The 21,796-nt window shown below is 33.2% G+C and overlaps 2 protein-coding genes across 2 annotated transcripts in view; both read right to left on the bottom strand.

The window, feature by feature from the left end:
• Positions 1–528: 528 nt before the first annotated feature.
• Positions 529–16,698, bottom strand: LOC128995104 (troponin C, isoallergen Bla g 6.0201-like; the record flags this gene model as incomplete). The annotated part of the gene is made up of 5 exons (XM_054420010.1): positions 529–666; positions 1,371–1,450; positions 7,264–7,395; positions 11,747–11,878; positions 16,620–16,698. Coding segments are annotated over 4 exons (366 nt in total), but the record flags the coding sequence as incomplete, so codon positions are not given.
• An 8-nt stretch (positions 16,699–16,706) lies between these two features.
• The window catches only part of LOC129004948 (uncharacterized), a 52,265-nt gene continuing 47,175 nt past the window's right edge, over positions 16,707–21,796 (bottom strand). The window contains exon 3 of the mRNA XM_054433672.1: positions 16,707–16,963. Within this exon, the coding sequence (XP_054289647.1) occupies positions 16,722–16,963 (242 nt within the window). The 3' untranslated portion in view covers positions 16,707–16,721. The remainder of the gene's footprint in view (positions 16,964–21,796) is intronic.

The raw sequence follows: 21,796 nt of genomic DNA, 5'->3' as shown, positions 1-21,796 counted from the left end.
TTGACTCTTTTAAAGTCATCGGAATTTATGACTTATATTTCTTCTTAAATAAGTTATTTGTTTTTAAATAACTCCTTTACTTCTTTGCGATTGCTCGAGTTCAAGCAACATGTACACTAGTTTAATATTACTATGTTATTCTTATGGAGAATAAGTAAAGTGTTATATTTTGCTTGCTTATGGACATATTTTGTTAAAACTCGACAAGATTATTTATGCTACTAAAAGCACACTTTATTAACCTCCCTGCAGCAGCAACCTTGGCGCCTGCCTAATGAAACTAATGTTATTCAAATAAATTTATGTAAGTAAAAGTCAAATCAGGTAAATGGAAATTCGCTTAGTCTGCAGTTATGCTGTGGTGGGAGTAGTTTTATTATTTTTGTTTTTAGTTTTTGCTGTGCTTAATTGATACTTACGTAAATATAATACCATTCAATTTAGAGTTCTTGAAGTGTTCTCGACTTTCGTTCAAAACCGGTTCCATCTACTCTAAGAAATATGAATACACACACAGACAAACACAGATTATGGAACAAAAATATATATATATTTATAAATCACAAGTTGTTTTCTTTTCAGATGTCTTGAAATATTGTATATGACTTCGGCGCAAAGTCGGTAGCATGTTAACAAATATCTTTCATCATGGTGCTCTTAATGTACCTGAAAAACAATTTTTAGCTTTATAACAAAAAAAAAATTGTATTGCAAGTTAAGGCAAAATTCAACTGGTCCTAAGTGTTACTCTGCTGCTTCCATAAAATTAAAATAACTTTGATGGAGAAAACTTCCTATAATACATTTTCTGAAATCAGACATGGCAACATGTTCTTAGAAAACACAAAAACACAGTTCAAGAACAAATAAATGAAATTCTACGAATGCATTAACAAATAGTAAACCTTACACGATGATTCAGAAGTATCAAGGCAGTAATTGTCTGGAATATTTTATTACTTGTCAATAGTGATGAAATAAACCATTCAAATGTTTTAAAAACATCATTACATCGTGTATCTTTATAATAAAATCACAGTCAACGATAAAATTCAAGCAAAGTATTTATTAACTAACGATATTATTATTCTAAGTTTTTTGATAAAATTCAAAATTATGATCCAGATATATCAATACGTAAGATTACATTGGCTTGGCCTTGCTAAGTTTCCAAAACTTGTCGGCAAGACCCAATAGGCTTAGAATTGACAAATCATTTTAAGGTATTTTATTTCATTTTTTAAATACAAAAAAATGCGAATTTACTGATTATAAGGTGGATTTGTGACAGACAATAAACCTTATTTATGGTCTGTATAAGTTATTTTAAATTTACCTTATTCTATCATTAATATCGTAAAAATACTCACACTTATATTAATAAGTATAAAATCTCTTGTTTCCCAAACATCACCGTCCTACGTTGGTTAACGAAGAGCTTTTTGAAACTCTGAAACAACAAAAAACGCAGAAATAGAATATGCATTTGAAAAATTTTATCTTTTAAATAAAAAGAAATAACCACATAAAATGCTGTCCAACTTCATCAAACGAACACAACACAATACATTAACATTGTTTAAACTTCAGTCATGGACCAATATTTCTGTGCTATCATGAAATACATACACGAACTGACAAAAAATGATTTTTTTCTGATACTTTGTGCAAAGATTAGTCTTACTTGTCACTACTTACGTACCAAGTTTCAAGTTAATCACTTAAGGAATTCAAAAGTTATGGATTCATTTGTGAAAATCACATACAGACGGACAGCCGGAAATCGAGGCTCCAGCGACCCATGTTTATAATGTAAAATCTTCTTGTATTAACCCAAGGAACAGTCCTATGAATTTTTTCGAGAGAGTTCACAAACACCCATAAAACAAACTAAAATGCATTCAACTGTAATTGTGTGTTCTAACTTTAAAAAACACTGTTTTTGTAACTAAACCAATACTGATATCGTCCATTTTAAACAATATGTTTTCTTTTGGTGTTTAGTTTATTGTAGCCTTGGAAAAAACTATATTGGAGGGATAATATAAGTTCGGAATAGCTATTGTTTTTTACGACTTTAATTTGTCCAATTTTAACTCTAATTTACTTATTATATGAATTAGAATTCAGTCTTCATCAAGCTTATAATATTAATTTTTAAGTAGTCATTCGAAAATCACTACTGAAATAAATAAATAACATTGTAAGGAAGAAGAACCAATGTGCACTGTGCAAATAATGTTTTTTGTTGTCGCAATCAAACAAATGGAACAACAGAAATACTGTTGTAGGAGGAGCAGTAATTAAATACCACTCTGGATGAACAAGTTTGAGTGACATTAGGTGTAATATGATTGTAGGGTGGGTCAATCCTCTAATGGAAGAGCAGGTACAAAGGATGTAGCATGTAGAGGTGTACTTGCCTACAAGTATAATTTAAAATAATTAACTACTAGAATAAGTGGTAATTTATAATATCGTAATAAAAAATATACTATTTAAATAATTTAAACAAACATGTGTGAGGCATCGACACGTTTATATCCAGTTGTTAAGAAAATAAATCTAATTGTTTTACAGGTATAAATTTGCTAGGTAAGTTTATTGTTCTGTCGAACTCGAGATTCACTTATATTATTGGGCACTTTAAATAAGAGTAAAATTATCGTTAAAAGAAGTAACAGAAGAGAATTTGAATCAAACTATGTACAAGACTATTAATAATAAAATTCACTTGAATATTTTCTAAATGTGAACTAATAAAATAAATTGCTTTTAGCGTGAGTCTGCCAAAATGAGTGTTTGTAAAAATGTGGCTATGTTCAGCATCTATATATTAATAGGCAAGCAGATTTCTTAAAAATATTTTTTCTCAGCTTGTGTGCATTGCAGGGAAATTTACGCATATTGTTGGAAAGATATTTTCCTGTAGACGTGCAGAATCCTTTTATAAATTAAAATATGCTAAAAAAAGTGCAAAAAATAAATTTAAAATTTTATAAAACTAACATGGGCCTTATAGGTTGCCACTCTGGTGACGAAATAACAACGAAATATATACAGAAAATAAAAAGAAATGGAAGAAATTCCAATCTTATGGTTTATTTACAGCCTGGGGTGAAAACAGAGAAGTCTGTACATAACATATTTTTGGTCTAATTTTCGAGGTCACTGGACGTCCTCTAGTCTAAATAAAACATCAGATTAAATTATTGTAGTAAATAAGTGCAACTGAGCTCCCTGAATATTATATTTTTAAAAGAAGTTATATTTTTACTTCATTTAAAAATATAATATTCAGGGTGCTCAGTTGTACTTATTTACTACAATAATTTAATATGTCAGCAGCCCTATTATGTGAACACCTAAATTAAAAACAACAGATTTATTACAGAAACATGGCTTTTTGAAAATGTATATTTAAAGCATAATAAAACATAATCGTTACCGGTAACACTTTCAAATAAAAAGAAAAATTGGAAGGTTTTTAAAGATAAGCAAACAGTTTTCGTGTTTCATCTTACTAAACATTAGTAGCCACTATGAATATTTATATTTGTTTTAATGGCCTTGATATAATTTTAGCAGGGGTCACGTTTTCATTATACAGGGTGATTCTAAATTATTACTACACATTTTAAACTCTATAAATGAATAACCATACAACCTATCATCACGGGATGAGAATCAATTGAAACCTCACAGCTTGGTGAACAACAATAACTGAGCGGTAAATTATAGAACTAATTGACCCCTAGTGGTATAACTTAAAACTTTTGACAATTCAACATAGAGTAAGAAGTTTTGTGATTCAGAGAGGTTAATTGAAAATCGTAGTTAAAATCTAAAAATGTCTTAGAGGCTAATTTTGTGTATGTTTACTAAAGTGGTCTCAAAAAAAACTTTAGAATCTTGTCTTTTAATTTATTCTCACCCTGTGATGATAGGTTGGGTAGTTTTTCATTTATAGAGTTTCAAAATTGTAATTTAGAATCACCCTGTATTTGGATTCTTAAGTTAGTTTCAAATTTTTTTCTTAACTGCATTTTCATTAAGTAACCGAAGTAACGGACACAATACTAAGAGTAACATCTCTTGATGTTCACACAGTGGGGGGTGTTTCGTGGTACTGTACTCTCTTTGTTCACTTGTCTTATTATGAGACCCGGGCCACACGCAAGCCGGCCTTTTAGTAAAACAAACCCATAAAAAAACTCAAGAAATAACCAAAATTCTGTAAATGTTTTGTTAGGACAAAAAGACATAATATAAAAATCATTAACCTGTTCTCTAGGGTTCATTCGTTTCTTCTAACTTTTATCTATGCTGAGCTATGAAGAATACTTCACATCTTAAAGTACTAAATTTAACATCGACTGCTTAACATTATTTTATAAAACAATAGATTATAAACTAAACTCCTACATAGGACCACATTTAAGAATATGTTACCCAACTTAATGCATCCATTTTGCCTCAATTTCCTAAAATTACGCCTGGCATTGATCACAATAACATTTTTGTGGAAATTTCAGAGCTCCTTCCATAAGGAACACCACAACTGTTACACTTCAACATGGTTTCACAACAAGAGCTCTGCAGACACTCAAGAAAATCCATAGATCACATTTTCAGCTACATTTAGGACTGAGTTTGTGTGTCCCTTCCCCATTGAAATAGCAAACTTGCAAACTAGACTGGAGTTGTGCATGATGAAGAAACAGTGAGGAAATCACTAGAAGCTACAAAGACAATTCTGTGCATTGATGTGATTTAAGTTGAACATTAGCCATTTTGGAGTCAGCAGAGCTTGAAGACGGTGTCCAGCAAACCTAGGCCAGACATGCAATGTAGGAGGCTTTGGAATATTTGAGGGGATCCAGGCTTCAGAAAGTGAAAAAATGGCCAAAATTCACTTCTTTTTTTATAGTATTTTATTGTTATTTGGTTATTTATGTACAAGAAAATATAAGTTTTATAGGTATCCTACACGTTTTTCATAACAAAAAATATATTTTCCCCAGATACTACATGAGCGCGTCTTAGTTTTTTCCAGGACTTCGATCGCGATTCCCCGAAAGTTGTGGTTTTTAGTGTTTTGTAACAGAAAAGTTGATATATCTCAGCTAATTTTTGTCCTATCATGTTGAAATTTTTACCAGATGTTCTTGATAGTATTTACAAACTTTTTGGGTATAATTATTAATATAAGTCAAATAGTTAAAAAAATATAATTTTTTATATTTGAAATATAGTCTAAGAAATTTTTTTTTTGTTTTTCAACTTTTATAAAATAAAAACTAATCATCCTACAAACAAAGTAATACCCAGGATTTCAGTAAGTGTACATAGCTACAAAAAGACACCTAGTTGAACAAAATTGATCAACTATTTTATGAGTTATATCAAAAATAAAAATGTGTTACGTTATGATACATAAAAATACATAAAATGGTACTGTGGTACATAGAGTGGCTACAACAAATAAAATTACAGTTTTTAGGCCCATTCGATATAATAAATATCTTTAAAAAATGATAAACATAAAAAATAAAAAAAATGTATGTTCTGAAGCCTGGATCCCCTTGGAATTGTTCATTGGTGATTAAAAATTAAAGCTGTTGCCGATCGCTAACAACCTTTCAATTTATCTTTTTATTTAAAAGTGTTAATGGTTATGTTTTATTATGCTGTAAATATACATTTTCAAAAAACTATGTTCCTGTAGGATAGCTGTTGTTTTATTTAAATGCTGAACATAGCTAGTTTTTTACAAATACTCATGTTTACAAACACCCACGCTAGAAGCAATTTATTTTAGGAGTTGGCACATTCTGAAAATGTTCAAGTGAATTTTATTATTGACAGTTTTGTATAAAGTTACATTCAAAATATTATTAACGAAAATTATCCTTATTATAATATATCAGCCCAATCATACCAGTGCATTTTGAGGTAGACAAAACGGTAAACTAACCCACAAAATTTATATCTGTAAAATAATTTTATTTTATTTATTAGGATCTAGATATAAGCGATTCGAGCCCTCACAAATGTTTGTTAAATTATAAAATATATAAAAAAACTATATAAATACTAAATATTATATTATTGGTCCTAGTAATTTAATTTCTTGATTAAATTCCAAGGCTCTTGAAATCAGTTGAACATATCTGACTCTTCAACTCTTGTTATAAGATGTAAATTTGACGTGTTGGATTAAGATTTGTGAACAGCAATTCGTATGGATGAGGTTTAATTTAGTGAAGAGCTGTTGGATGCTCGTGTTTGGGACATAGTGAAATACAAATAAATTTAACTAGAAACATGACCTATAAAATTATTAGTTATGAGTACCTGAATGTGTGTAGGTTTTGCACATAACTTTTGGACTCGTGTGTTAGAGAGTGCCTGTGGCCTGGGTGTGGTCTTAGGTGCTAGACTGTTGAGATTTTGGTTCGGTCCTGCGTGTCCTTGTGTTGGACTTACCTCTCTGGAAGTTGGAGTTGACATTAAATCATCAACCTGTGTGTGTACAGTGCTCCACATCCAACCCATGCACTCAAACCACGGATAGGAAAATTTCATTTTCACTCTTTTGTATATGGTTTGGATAATTGAAATTGTGTTTCTAATGTATATTTTCAGCAGTTATTATTAAATTACTTAAGTCCATGTCCATTGCAGTAAATTAGTGTCAGTTGGCTAGTTGTGAAATTTTGTTTGGATCAACACTTTTAAATATTGGATTAACATATAAACATTGAATTAAACATAAAAAATATTTTTAAACATTTTATTTAATGTTTGTCTGATTTTGCTTACTTTTGTAACAACTAGGTGGTGCCCTCCTTTTTAAAGAAATTTAAGATTTTGTTGTGGTAAGATGAAACCCACTCCCAGGCTGTTCGATCTGATGCAGAAGTGGCACAACATATGAATGTTGGACTTGTAGGTTTTACAAGGGGTGAGTGGGACTGTGTTTGATCTGAAGTAAGTTGATAAAATATATTTTATGTACAAAAATTACCGTTACTAAGACATAGCTTTGTTATATTAGCCATCAGAGGCTCAAATTATTTTGTAAGGAAATTTCCATTACTATATTATTTTAATTTAATTTTGAAATATAATTTTGTTTCTCACATTGGGTTAAATTTTTCAAGGAATTGTAATGGTTTCTAATAAATAAATATAATTTCTCAAAACAGATTAATCTTTGGAGAGAATGCTGTAATGTATTATATTCTGGTGATTTATTACCTTCAAAGTCAACAGTTCCAGAGTCGTCAATGTCGATTTCGTTGACCATGCCAATCAGTTCCTTCTCAGGGATGTCTGGGTCTAGTTCCCTTAGGATCTCTTTGAAGTCCTCTGTCGTGATGTAGCCATTTCCTGGACAGGAGAATCAGGGAGATGCCGTTAGTAACTTGGACACCTCAAAAACTTGATATTATTGATCACTAAGTTAATTATGATATTCTTTGACACTTTCTGCTGTGCTTTTATATACTTAGAATCCTCCAATGCACATCAGTCAAGTAAGTTGTTGACTGGATTTATAATTAAGCTACGTTCGATCTAGACAAATTGGTTGGTTGATATCTTCATGATATATTAGCATTCATTGACTGTTGGATACTGAAGTAGACCTCCATATGGACCAGCTGTAGCCAATCTTTATTTAAAAACTTTTGCAAAACTTATGACAGCTAACCTGATCATACTGCTGGACCGAATTACACGCGGGTTGTCCAAAAGAAAGGTTATCGAGCCTATGTGCAGGATTTATTTGTATATTAAAAATTTATGTAATTGGGTCAAAAACAAAAAAAATAGAGAAGTTTGCACATTTTTATTTCATTGTGATTTATTTTTTTAAATTTTATTGACTTTTAGTAAATTGAATTTAGTAATTTAGATCAGCGCAATCTGTAGGTGGCTCACGTCAACTACGACGATTTTGATAAAAGATCTGGCTACAAATTTAACATGGGGATGGAATGTCTAGTTGTATTGATAGTCAAAGATATTAGTTTGAATATAAACTTCATGTTAGCTCTATGTGATATTTATAAACACCGTTGGCTTCAACGTGATTTGGAATTTCAAATCATTGTCTAAATGAATTTAGTATATATCTGCAACTAAAATAGCACAATATCCAAAGTAGTATCCGACTTAACGCTCTGGTCCTTAGAGCACCAAGCACGACAGGTGATTATATCATTTTAGCGAATTTCCCATATTGCGAATAAGCTATTACTGTATATATATATATATATTTGTGTGTGTGTGTGTCCGATAGTGTGATAACTCGAGCAAAAGTTATACGATTTTAATTAAATTTGTATTTAACAAATGTGTGTTTTCCGCTTTGAACGAGTCTGCGAACCAGCATAATCGGACTATAGTACAGGCGCAAGGTGCAGTTGAGTATGCATGAAAAGACTCAGAGAATTTGACTTTTGATTTTGGTAATGGGGGCCTAGGAGAGTGTAAAAACCCATGTCGTCGCCTCCAAGGGTGGTCGACAACTTAGGGGTGGGGGCGCAAAGTTGCGAAAAAAGTCAATCGGCAAACCGGTTTTAACTCCCTTGTTATTGAACGTGAGTAAAAGATTCATTTATATTGACTTTAGATTTTGGTAATGGGGGCCTAGGTGAGTGTAAAAACCCATGTCGTCGCCTCCAGGGGTGGTCGACAAGTTAGGGAGGGGTTGGGGCACAAATTTGCATGTGCATATACTATACACTCGCATAATGTAACTGACTCAGGTATTCAAATGTTTGAGCACTTCTAGAGGTGCTAGGGAGTTGAAATTTGGCACGGTTCTTGGTCTTGGGCCCAAAACCCCAGAGAAATTCAGAAAAGTGATATTTTCATATTTTAATAACCCCCCTCCCCCGAAATCTCGAATTTCCCCTCAATGTCATTCTTATGGGGAATAGCATTAAAAGTGGTCGACTGCGTGTGGTCATCTGAACCGTTTAGAAAAGTGTTAGAGACTTGGAATTTCGTAGTATTGTAGTATGTGGTCTTAAATTAACGGTGAAATTTGCAAAAGTCCCATTTTCAAGTTTTAACCTCCTCAAAAATCCAAAACGGCTGACACCTAAAACGAAAAAAAAAACACGTTTTTTAAACGGCTATAGCTCTAAAACGGTTAGAGCTAGAAAAGATTTTAAACACTTTTCATGGTCAGGAAGAAATATTATACGAGTACAAAACACTGGTAAACGTTTTTTTGAAAATCGCAATCCTTCACCTAAAAAAATGCCATACTTTCAAAATTTAGTAAATTTCATTCAGATATATTATGAATTTTGCTATTTTTTTTACCTAAGAATCTTTTTTGTGGAAACATTTTTATTGCTTTGTATTTAGCTTTGTTTACTTTAAATTCTACTCATTACATGATTTTTTTCGTAACTTTACTCCTTGACCCCCAAAACCTAAGTTTAAAGTCAACATTTGATAGGTTTTTACCACTTTTACGAGCCCCATGTTATTCTTATGGAGAATAACTATGAGATTTAAAGACTTTGGTATGCTCATCTGATTCGTTTAGAAACGTGCAAGATACTTTAAATTTGGTAGTATTGTAGTATGGGATTCTAGATTAACGGTGAAATTCCCAAAAGTCCCATTTACAAATTTTTACCCAACCAAAAACCAAAATTGCTGACACCTAAAACGAAAAAAAAACAAAGTTTTTTAAACGGCTATAGCTCTAAAACTGTAAGAGCTAGAAAAGATTTTAATGCATTTTCATGGACATGAATTAAATTTTCCACAAAACCTAACTTATCGTTTTTCGAAAATCACACCCCTTTAACCTAAATAAACACCCCACTTTCAAAAATTGGCAAATTTTGTTCAATATTTTAATGGTTATCACTACTTTTCCTAACTAATATTTTTTTTTATTATTATTAATGCTTTATACTCCCCTTAGTTTACTTTAAATTTTGATAATTACATGTTTTTTTTTGTAACTTATTTCCTTTGCCCTTAAATGTAAGATTAATCTCAAAATTTGAAAGATTCTAACACTGTTACGAGGCTATAACAGTTTCCCATGTAGTATGGGATTCTAGATTAACGGTGAAATTCCCAAAAGTCCCATTTACAAATTTTTACCCAACCTAAAACCAAAATTGCTGACACCTAAAACTCTTATGGGGAATAAGCCTCAAAGTGACTTACTTCGGTGTTAGTTTCTTAACCATTTAGAAACGTGATAGAGACTTGAAACTTTAACCCCTGGAGGCGACGATATGGGTTTTACACTCGCCTAAGCCCCCATTACTAAAATCAAAAGTCAATTTAAATTAATATTTTACTCACGTTCAATAACAAGGGAGTTAAAAGTGGTTTGCTGATTGACGTTGTTTGCAACTTTGCGCCCCCACCCCTAAGTTGTCGACCATCTCCGGAGGCGACGGCATGGGATTTTACACTCACCTAGGCCCCCATTACCTAAATCAAAAGTCAATTTAAATGAATCTCTTACTCACGTTCAATAACAAGGGAGTTAAAAGCGGTTTGCCGATTGACGTTTTTCGCAACTTTGCACCCCCCACCCCTAAGTTGTTGACCATCCCGGAGGCAACGACATGGGTTTTAACACTCTCCTAGGCCCCCATTAACAAAATCATAAGTCAAATTCTCTGACTCTTTTCATGCATACTCAACTGCACCTAGCGCCTGTACTAATTTCATTTCAAACCATTTTGTAGAGCTTAAAAAATAAATAATTCTCTATACTCAAGGATTGTTGTATGCCCAACGGTGTAAATTTAAAATTCTTATACTATTCTTATGGAGAATAAATAAACCGTCGTAGTTTGCTTGTTTATAGATATATGTCAAACAAATTTGGCAATTTGGTTTATTCAGACAAAGCTATTAACTTTCAATAAAAAACACACCGCAATACCTTCCCTGTAGCGAGCAAACCTAGAGTATTCACTAAAATTAATGTTACTAAAATAAGAAATAAATCTGACAATCTTAATAGAATATTTTAGTAGAAATTCAGACAGGTAAATGGAAATTCGCTCAGTCTTCAGGTTTGCTGTGGTAAGGGTATTATAATTGTTGATCGGCAGGTCAAAGGCCTATTTGTTTTGTGATACCAAGGGTTACTAATTGTGTAAGTACCATTTAGATTATTTAATTTTTTTTTAATAAACGGTATCAGCAACTTCACTTGTACTTTCCCCAATTATTTGGCGTGTCAACCAACTAACCAGTGGTAAGCGGTTGGAGTAACTACGACATTTTAGGGGGAGTATAAATTTTGAGCCCAACTTTTACAATGCGTGTTGTAATATAGTATTTTATTTAAATATAAAAGTTCTATAACATTAAATTTTAAACAAAATAGTTTTGACCGCTTTTCATAATAATTTTACCGATATTTTATGTTGTTACGTGGGAAAATCACCATTGAGAAATAAAATGAAAACAAACTCTTTAGAGATACTATTTATAGTACCCACATATCAAATTTTATTAAATTCGGACTACAGGTGTGGTTTGTAGTTCAGTACACATACACACACATGAAAACCACTTGTTGGGCTCTGGGAGACTCAAAACGGATATATCCACCCAAAACTCGAACTCGAAAATTGTGTCAAAAATAATACTTTCTTCTTTTTATACTGTCTATAGAGGGAAAAAATAAAATTGTTTTGGTTTAATAAAAAATGCTTATAAGTATGTACCATGTATTTACCCTCTCTGTCGTAGAATCGAAACGCCTCTTTGAGTTCTGAGTTCAGAAGTTCAGCATTTACATCTTCTTCTTCTTCTGTCAGGAATTTGGATGCCAGGATACAGAACTCTTCAAACTCCAACTCTCCCGATCCTGATTGAAAAAGTTTGATGTATTATTCCATTTATAATATAAATATAACAATAGAATATAGAGATAATCCACTGTCAACTTGTAGTTAATTCCAATTTAATAGTAAATGTTTCTCAAGAACTGAAATTTCAATTATTCACAATCCGACCGAAATACAAAAATGTAGAGCACAAAAATCATGAAAATGAAATAGTTCAATAATTTGTGTTGTTTTCAAAATTAAACAAAACATTAAAACAGTATGCGATTTTTTATTTTTTATTTATTTATTCATGTTATTCTGAACTTGTCACTCAAGGTTATTTTAAGGTATGGATTAAATCACAATATTCAATATTTAAAAAAATTATAATGATTAGTTGCATTTTGATTATGTATATGGACATGTTTTAGTAAAAATTCATTTTTTTTAACCTATCGTGACCTGTGACTTTGAACTGCTAAATCTAACTTAGTTTATATGTACTAGACAAGTCAAATTTTGCCACTGTTTTATCTCTAAAGATATTATTAAGACTCAGCTGATTCAATTTTAACGAAAGGTGTTCCACATTGGATTAAATAAATGAATTTTCGTTGTAGTTATTCCGGAACAGCCATTAAGTTGAGTGAAGAACGAATTACGTAAATTGCCTATTGTTAGGCGCAGATGTAAATAATTTAGCTAAAGACTGCCTCTCTTTCTTCTTAAATTACACTGTCACGCCCCTCCCACAAAGGCCCTTTTGGTAGTAAAATTGTTTCATGTGTTACGTTTAAAACTTTTAAGTGACCTAAAGCGTTTTTCCTTTTGTATTTTGCAAGACCCTATATCAAAAGCCTATATCAAACTTGGTCAAAAATATTGAGCCTTTAATTAATTTAACACGGTAGCTAGTTTTTTTTTATTTTTTTAAAAAACATTGTTGATTGGGTTACTCACAGAGTGCACTACCGTCAAAATTATATCATTGTTTCCTTCGTTTTTGTTTCGATCGGGACCATATGGACGGAACAGCGAAAATGTCGGATTGTTCGAGGATTTAGCCATTACAGCTGAAGACAATGGTAATGCTTCTGGCCCAGCATTCTGCAAGAGACGCTCAATATCATTCCGTGATCACGGGAGATATGATGATTTATATTACTTTCGAAATTCCATTTGTTCTTTTGATACTGTAAAACATAATTTGATAACGGTACTGTTGACGAATAAAAAGTGACCGACAGTAAGTTGTAATTTTTTTAATGATTGGTTGTCATTTTAGTTGAAATGTATACGAGTATTCAACAGAATTCAGTTATTTACTTACTTCAGTTATTTATTTAGCGCTGATCACTATTCAACAGTGAACTATTCCACACTTTACTGTGGGAGTTAAATGTCAAGTTCCTTTCATAGTCCTATTATGTAATTTAGACTGACGTATGGAAAACGTTAAAATAGCCTACATGTATTATCTTTCCTATATTGTTCCGTTATTTTTTAGTATGTTATATAACTTGCTTACTCTTTGTTATTTAATAACTCCAACCAAAATAAAAATTAATTAACCAAATTACGTATTTAATTAATTAACAACGGTTGTTAATTATTTAATATTTAATTATTTATCTCATTCTAAAACTTTGTGAACGATAATTCGCAAAAAATTTAAGTAGAACAGCGGACAATATGAAAATGTAATATATATTTATGTATGGTAATCACATTATACATAATCCAGTAATCTAACGCATTTTACCTTGCATGAAATGGGGTAGTAGGTTTCTTTTTTTTATATTGTTTGTAATAGTACCGAGATGCTAAATCCAAATTTTTGACCTCGGCGACCTTCCGGATCACCACTAAAAAGCTTTAAAATCGGCGGAATTTCTTACTATTTTTACGTTTATCCAATTGTGACCCTGAAACATCACTTTTTCATAAAGAACAACCATAATCATTTTCAAAGTACATTAAATTACCTATCATTTAAGACCAAAAATGGTTATTACAGGCCTAATAGTTTTCAAGATATAACTCAGCAAACAACAGCTAAAATAACAAAATTTTGAACTTTTTTAAAGTTTAGCTAACGTTAACCCTGATGCATAACTTTCTCATTATTTTTCATTAAAACAACCATTATTACTTAAAAACTAAATTAAATTACTCACAATTTAAGACCCGAATGGTGATTATAGGCCTAACACATTGAGAGATATGCCTCTTCGAGGTTCATAAAATCGTCCATAAATGCTTGAATTTTAAGTTTTAAGCTATTCAATTTGGTCAAATTTTATTAAAGAACCATATTAAGAAATAAACAAATTTATTTAATTTCATCAACAGATTGTTTTATAACAAAAATTGTTAAAATGGAAACAAATCTATCATATCTATCTATATAAACACACAAGTACATTGTTACAATAAATTGTTCTCGTGGATAGAACACAGGCCTGTGACGAACGGTATTTATTTAATTGTATCGTCGCAGGGGCCGGTTGGAGAACACTGAGGGCGACGGCTTCTGTTATTATTAAATGATCCTTGTACTTTTGGACATGGACTCGTCCTGTGGGGTATCAGTTAAAGATTGACTTGTATGACTAACTTGAGACGTTTGGATATGTGAACTATAATTTAGTTTTTCATTCAATTGAGACATGGGTAATGGTGAAAATCCATGTGTGAAGAAGTGCTTTAATTCTTCATCCGACTGCTTCAGAACGCATAGCCTGTGAAACAGTGTGAGGGGGCCAATAGTGACCTTTATATTGCCAACATTCACAGTATTAACTTCAAAAGAAAGAGATACTACTTTATTCTTCCTTTTGTATCTGACTTATTCATATTTTTCTCATAAAACTCTCAACATCGCTTCCTTGCCAATATCTCTAGCCTTATGACAGTTGACAGTTTTCCTCCAACAATTACACTGCGAACATTATAACATCGGTATTAGGGAATGGAGGGTGACGAAGTAACCAGTCACACAGCTTCTCTGTATTCGCTTCAACTCGAGTGAATTGTGAGGGTCTTATTTCTACATACTGCTCAGTTGAATGTGCCTTAACATTGCAGTAAGCCTACTCCCCAACCTCAACACTAATTGTCACACCCAAACATACTATTTATCAGAAAGTAAATCAGCGTTGACTGAGTTTCAAGCCAATAACCTTACGTCCTCAGAACATTGGGTTTTGTATTTTGGCTGATCAAGGATATCGGTTGGCTCAACCCACAAGCTTCTCTCCTTAGCAACAAGCGATTAAGTTTCCTCGTGCTAAAACGTTCTCGATAGTATCGTACGTATATGGTCATGGACAATCACTGAAAAGTGTTGGCATCTCGTATGAACTGCAAATTAAAAACTCTTTTGTTGTTGGGAATCAAACCAGTCGACACAAGGCTGTACAAAATAAATATACTTGTACGTGAATAGTCGAATCAACCCTAGTTTCTGAGTTGTCTGGCTCAATGAGTACTAACTTATAACATTATAGTTTCCACTTTTGTGTCTCCTGCTTATGAAACAGAACTTAAAGGCAATTGGCAAAATCACAATTGGAGATATTATTTACATGTTTAAAGGGAAAAAATCAACAAAAAATTAGAAATAGTTACAACATGGCTGATATCAATATTTTGGTCTATATTTTGATATTCTCTATATGCTTATATTATCCTATGTAATTGACAAGAATGTTTCATTAAAACCTTTTTTCTCTCAGCTCGTGTGTATCGCAGGGAAAACTTACGTATAGGCTACTGTCAGAAAGATATTTTTCTGAAGATGTGCAGAATTCCTTTTTTAAATTGAAACAGACTAAAAAAATAAGTACGTTCTGCGCCATTCCCTCCCAGCACTAACAAAGCCACAAGCATGGGTTATACCAATAATATGACATATTTAGTAATTATATTTGTACGAGTTGTACGAGTTTATTGCGAAACTCTTAGTTTTGCGCAATTTAAACTGTTGTTTTATGTTATTTTTAGGGTTATTTTTTCTCACTAACGTACTATTAGTAGTGAACCAGGCCAACTAATTTCTCGATTTAGTTAGTTTTGGTGTGCTTTTGCTCCATTGACATTTTAAGATTTTTTTAAGAAACTGTTCTAACCTTCTATTATAACTCTAACGTTGACATTTCATTGAATAGTATAATTAATTTGCCGCCCAGTGAAAATTGGCATCTGGGACCTGAATTGATCCCTAGTGATTGAACCAGCAAGCATCAGATTTCAAGGCAAGCACTTTATCCATTCAGATACGAATACTCAATACAGAAGTCTAGTTGTGCATCCCATAGCTCGTGTGCATCTACCGACTCAAATTCCAATATGCCTTGTGCTTCTGTCGTGAAGAGCCCTACACTTCCTACACTTATCTGAGCATTCTGAAATCCCGATTAAATTAGTAACGGTTTACCACCTGACAGCTCCAGACCTATACTACTTCAACCCTGAGGTACAACAACTCACCATTAACATCTACTTCCTTGACAATCTCCTCCAGCTGTGCTTGTGTCTGCGCATGTCCCAACAGTTCTAGAATGGAATCCCTATACAACAACTCACCATTAACATCTACTTCCTTGACAACCTCCTCCAGCTGTGCTTGTGTCTGCGCATGTCCCAACAGTTCTAGAATGGAATCCCTATACAACAACTCACCATTAACATCTACTTCCTTGACAATCTCCTCCAGCTGTGCTTGTGTCTGCGCATGTCCCAACAGTTCTATAATGAAATCCCTATACAACAACTCACCATCAACGTCTACTTCCTTGACAATCTCCTCCAGCTGTGCTTGTGTCTGCGCATGTCCCAACAGTTCTAGAATGGTTCCCTATACAATACAACAACTCACCATCAACGTCTACTTCCTTGACAATCTCCTCCAGCTGTGCTTGTGTCTGCGCATGTCCCAACAGTTCTAGAATGGTTCCCTATACAATACAACAACTCACCATCAACGTCTACTTCCTTGACAATCTCCTCCAGCTGTGCTTGTGTCTGCGCATGTCCCAACAGTTCTAGAATGGTTCCAATCATGTCAATCCCAATGCACCCCTTCTTCTCTGCATCAAAAGCCGTAAACGCATTTTTCAGCACTGAAACCACAAAATAAATAGATAAATAAAAGAACTAATCACTCTTAGCTAAATAAGCATAGAATAGAAAAAGCGCGTTATTTAAATAAGTTAATATTTACACAATTGTTTACACCTACACAAAAGAATAATGGCCAAAGACCGTCTGTTATGTGATAGTATGTGGGACCTACTGTTTATAAATTAGATAAAAACTAAAAAATAAGCCTTTAGTCACACTTTAAACTATACGTTTCTTCAAAAGAATTGTCTGAGTTCCACTTTAAAGGTATATACGCATAGCAATACAAACTAAAAACAGAACAGATTACAAATTATTCATGAAAATAAAATCTATATAAATAAAATTAGAGTTTTGTCTGTACATTGCTCAGAATTATATACTTTTAGGTTATTTTTACGTTTTATACATTAAAGAAGCAGAAACGAGTCTTATCTCAATTTCTGTCTGTCTGTCTGTCTGTCTGTCTGTCTGTCTGTCCCTTTGTCTGTAACACTCAAGATGGCATTTTACGCAATCTTCTCCGTGAAAACCAGAGTACATATCAAGATCCAAGTCATTTTAATGTATTCACTGGATTGGCAAGAGTGTCTTTAGTGATTTAAATATAGCCTCACTACTTTGTAAATAAAATTACGGACGTTCAAAATTGCAGTTTTGTGCGATTTTTGTCAAATTTTCGTTCAATTTTTATCACATAATCGTCTATGAAATAACGAACAGCTGTTCGGATCAAGATTATTTTTTCTAGCTGTCAATGACATGTTTACAAATGTTGTTTACAAATACCGCAACTATTTCGAATCACGTTTTGAAAGCAAATCCCAACCAAGTGAGATTAAAAACGTTTTTCTTACATAACGGATTTAATTAATCACAAGTGCAATAATATAGTCTAATAGTGTAACCGTAAATGAAATTAAAAAACTAGACATCGTCCAAATCGGAACCAGAAATTCTTTGAGTATAAAATGTTTCTTGAGTTTTGACAACCAGAAAGAAGAAGACCTTGAATCAGTGTTGTATAGGGCTGTGACACTGAAATGATCGTCGCCAATAGCTTACAAAAAAGGTTTCCACTCATTGACGGCGCTTCAATGGCGATTGTGTAAAGTGTAAAGTAAAAAATCACAACTGCAGTGGGTGATTGTAACAGAGGTTTAACAGAGGAAGTGCTAAACTCGCTTTTCCAATGTGTCACTTTCTGTTTCTACTCACCGTGTGATGCAATCGCTGGACCATACAGCCAATAGGCCCATAGCTCATATCTTGGGTAGGTACGTAAGCCTACATATTTATTCATAACAACCTTTTTGACGACGATCCTTGATACCGGTACTTTTCCATAGAATACATGGCCTACCTACTTAAAAAATAAAATTACAAATGACCAAACCCCCAACATTGTGTGAATTTCGTCACATTTCCTTCTAATGTTAATAGATATACTAATCATTGTTTAGAGAATGCGTAATCTATTAAATAACAAAAAGTTGTTTGGGTAAGGGTGCTTCTTTTTCAAACTGACACCGATAAGTTTACGCTATAACTTTTTACGAGAAAATCCAAAAGCAAGAGATCAATAACCTCGGGACTAGATATTAATATATTTAATTGGTCCGATTTACTGTAATTCTTAGGTAGGTTCTTACGTAGGTACTGGTTCTTTTCCTTAGAACCGGTAGTTTACAAATTAGATATCGTTGGTGTTGCACCTTATTTATTAGAGCCGTCCGTATTCAATTTAAGTGATGTCTTAACTCTGTATAAGTTTTGCTTTTTCTGCCTGGATTCCAAATCTTAGCTTACCCGGTATGCTAAGAAAATGATAACCTATTTGAGTAAAACATTTGTTGGGCAAACCATCATGAATTGTTTACGCCTTTATATTGTTTATGTATCAATAGTTCGTGGCCTTTGTTGGATTGTTGTATTGTGTTGTTTTGTTGTATGTTGGTAACGCATTAATGTCCTTATTTCTCAGTGTTTCACGGAATGGACAAGAGCACCTTTGATACTGAAAATGTCAACCGGAATAAAGTGTTAAATGGTGAGATTGAGGTAGTACTTTAAATGTGACCCGCCAAGGGAAAAGGGACCTTATCTTCCAGGACAAAATTTTACAGTACGAGCAGTTTTAGTGGTTTAGGTCAAAAAATCACATGTTCTGTTTTTGATAGTTTCTTACTCTATGTATGTTTCTAAACAATATTCAGTCAACTACACACTTGAATTCAACCTAGAACATGGTTAAAATAATCAATTTCCAAACCCTTGCAAGCTGCAGAAAAGGGACCTTAACTTCCCCAATGTTATTTAAATGGCTGGAAGTTAAGGTCCCTTTTGTTTTTGTGTTTTATTACACAATGATCTGTGATCTGTGATCTGTGATCTGTGATATGTGATCTGTGATCTGTGATCTTTGATCTGTGATCTGTGATCTGTGATCTGTGATCTGTGATCTGTGATCTGTGATCTGTGATCTGTGATATGTGATCTGTGATCTGTGATCTGTGATCTTTGATCTGTGATCTTTGATCTGTGATCTGTGATATGTGATCTTTGATCTGTGATCTGTGATCTGTGATGTGTGATCTGTAATCTGTGTTATCTGTTACCGATGATCTGTGATCTGTGATGTGTGATCTGAGATCTGTGATCTGTGATCTTTGATCTGTGATCTGTGATCTGTGATCTGTGATCTGAGTTATCTGTTACCTGTGATCTGTGATCTGTGATCTGTGATGTGTGATCTGTGAACTGTGATCTATGAACTGTGATCTGTGATCTTTGTTATCTGTTACCTGTGATCTGTGATGTGTGCTCTGTGATCTGTGTTATCTGTTACCGATGATCTGTGATCTGTGATGTGTGATCTGTGATGTGTGATTTTGTGATGTGTGATCTGTGATCTGTGATCTGTGTTATCTGTTACCTGTGATCTGTGATTTGTGATCTGTGATCTGTAACCTGTGATCTGTGATCGTGGATCTGTGATTTGTGTTATTTTTGTTACCTGTGATGTGTGATATGAGATATGTGATCAGTGGGCTAACAATGTAAATAATTATCTCAAATTCAATCATCAATTTTATTATTCTGCTTTAAATTCCTGACAAAATGATATGTAAAACATGGCAAATAATCCAAGTAGTATAAAAAATATCTTTGCTTGAAAATTAGAAAACTTTGGAGCGCGATTTCTTAAAACTAACAATTTTAAAATAAAAACTGTAAACACCTATAACTTTGGCATTTTTTAAGATATCTTAATAATTCTTTCACCAGTGTGTTTGGTTAATAGTCTAGATTAAGAATATACCAATAACTCAATTTTGAATTTTTGGAAGTTAAGGTCCCTATTCCCTTGGCAGGTCACAAATACGTTTAAGTTAACCGATGTGGAAAGTAACTTTCAATTATAGGCCTACTTTAGGGCTACGCTTCATGGATCTATAAAACATTTTTAAGTTTAATCATTGGACATATGGACCAACACGATCCGGGTGACATTTAATTGCGAAGCATTTATTTTGGCTTGAACTGTCAGATACTGTATTTGCGAAGGTTTATATATAATAATTTTGCCAGCATATCTGCAAATATGCAAACTAATTGCTGTTCTTTATCTTAATATAAGAAGGTTTTAACTGACTACTATAAGATCCCCGTGCGTAGAACGGGCACACAGCTAGTAATTTTAATATAATGGAAAACTACATTGGCTTTTAATCTACCAAAACACCAACCTACATGTAATACCTCTGGCAAGAAGTTTTATATACAGGGCAAAATTCGTTGATCATTCGTTGGTTGTCTCAGGTCCAAAGAGGTGATAAAATGTCCGTTCAGTAATACCCTCCTGAGACCATACTGGCGCTGTTGTTCCTTGATAATAAATTTACAGCATAGTCTACTCAAGTTTTTTGACGACACAACCATACAAGACATTTGATAGAATAAAGCCTCCCTATATTGTATTGAATGCGCTCAAAATATCCCCAAAAAATTTTAAATAATTTAACTCTTTCCGCTAACTGCAAATGCGCTGAATTATGTACTAGTGATATTATAGTCTCTATATTACGTTACTAGTCCTGAAAATATGTGTTTACCGGACGAATGTGGTCGTCCCGACGAAGTCGAGTGCAGGATTACAATATAAGTCCGGTAAACACATTTTAGACGAGTGACGCAGCGAGTGACGTACGATATTTTACGCCGTACTACTCAAAGCAACAATGATCCTTATCCTCGTTTATACCCGCGGACTAAAGGACTAACAATCGCCACTCAAAACCTCTAAGAGAGGATATGTTTTTGTTTATAACCACCCATTGCCAAATATAATCAGCTGGTTGGTGTCCGGTAAAATCTCATTACAGTACAGTAGTACGTAATGAACCCCATTTGATTATGCTGGCGGCAAACAGCTGTATTCTGGACTAAATCCTTGCGTGGGAAATTTGTTAAAACAATGCAGAATGATGTAATAGCTATTTACCTTACAAGTGTAGTAAGAGCGTTTTTACATCACGCAGGTGAAGGTTGTGCAACGAGCGGAAGCGAGTTGCATAATTTACCTAAGTGATGTAAACACGCTCTTGCGTAACGTGTAACGTACAAGATTTTACCTGACCCGACAATATACAGGAGGTTACGAACAATATTAATCATCATCCATTTCACTCATCTTCTAACAGTAAACGTTCATTTACAAAAAAAAAAAGCTAGGTTAGGAAAATTCTTCAAAACATAACAATAAAATTCAAGAGCGCAGCTAATTTCTAGCGTTGAACGTCGTTGGCTCTATAGAGGTATATTTTTTAAGT

This window comes from Macrosteles quadrilineatus, unplaced genomic scaffold, assembly GCF_028750875.1.
Source record: "Macrosteles quadrilineatus isolate MER2022 unplaced genomic scaffold, UCM_ALF_1.0 Scaffold_1__1_contigs__length_201487025, whole genome shotgun sequence".
NCBI lineage: Eukaryota > Metazoa > Arthropoda > Insecta > Hemiptera > Cicadellidae > Macrosteles > Macrosteles quadrilineatus.
Note: the sequence above shows the minus strand (reverse complement) of the source record. Positions and strands in the feature narration are given on the sequence as shown.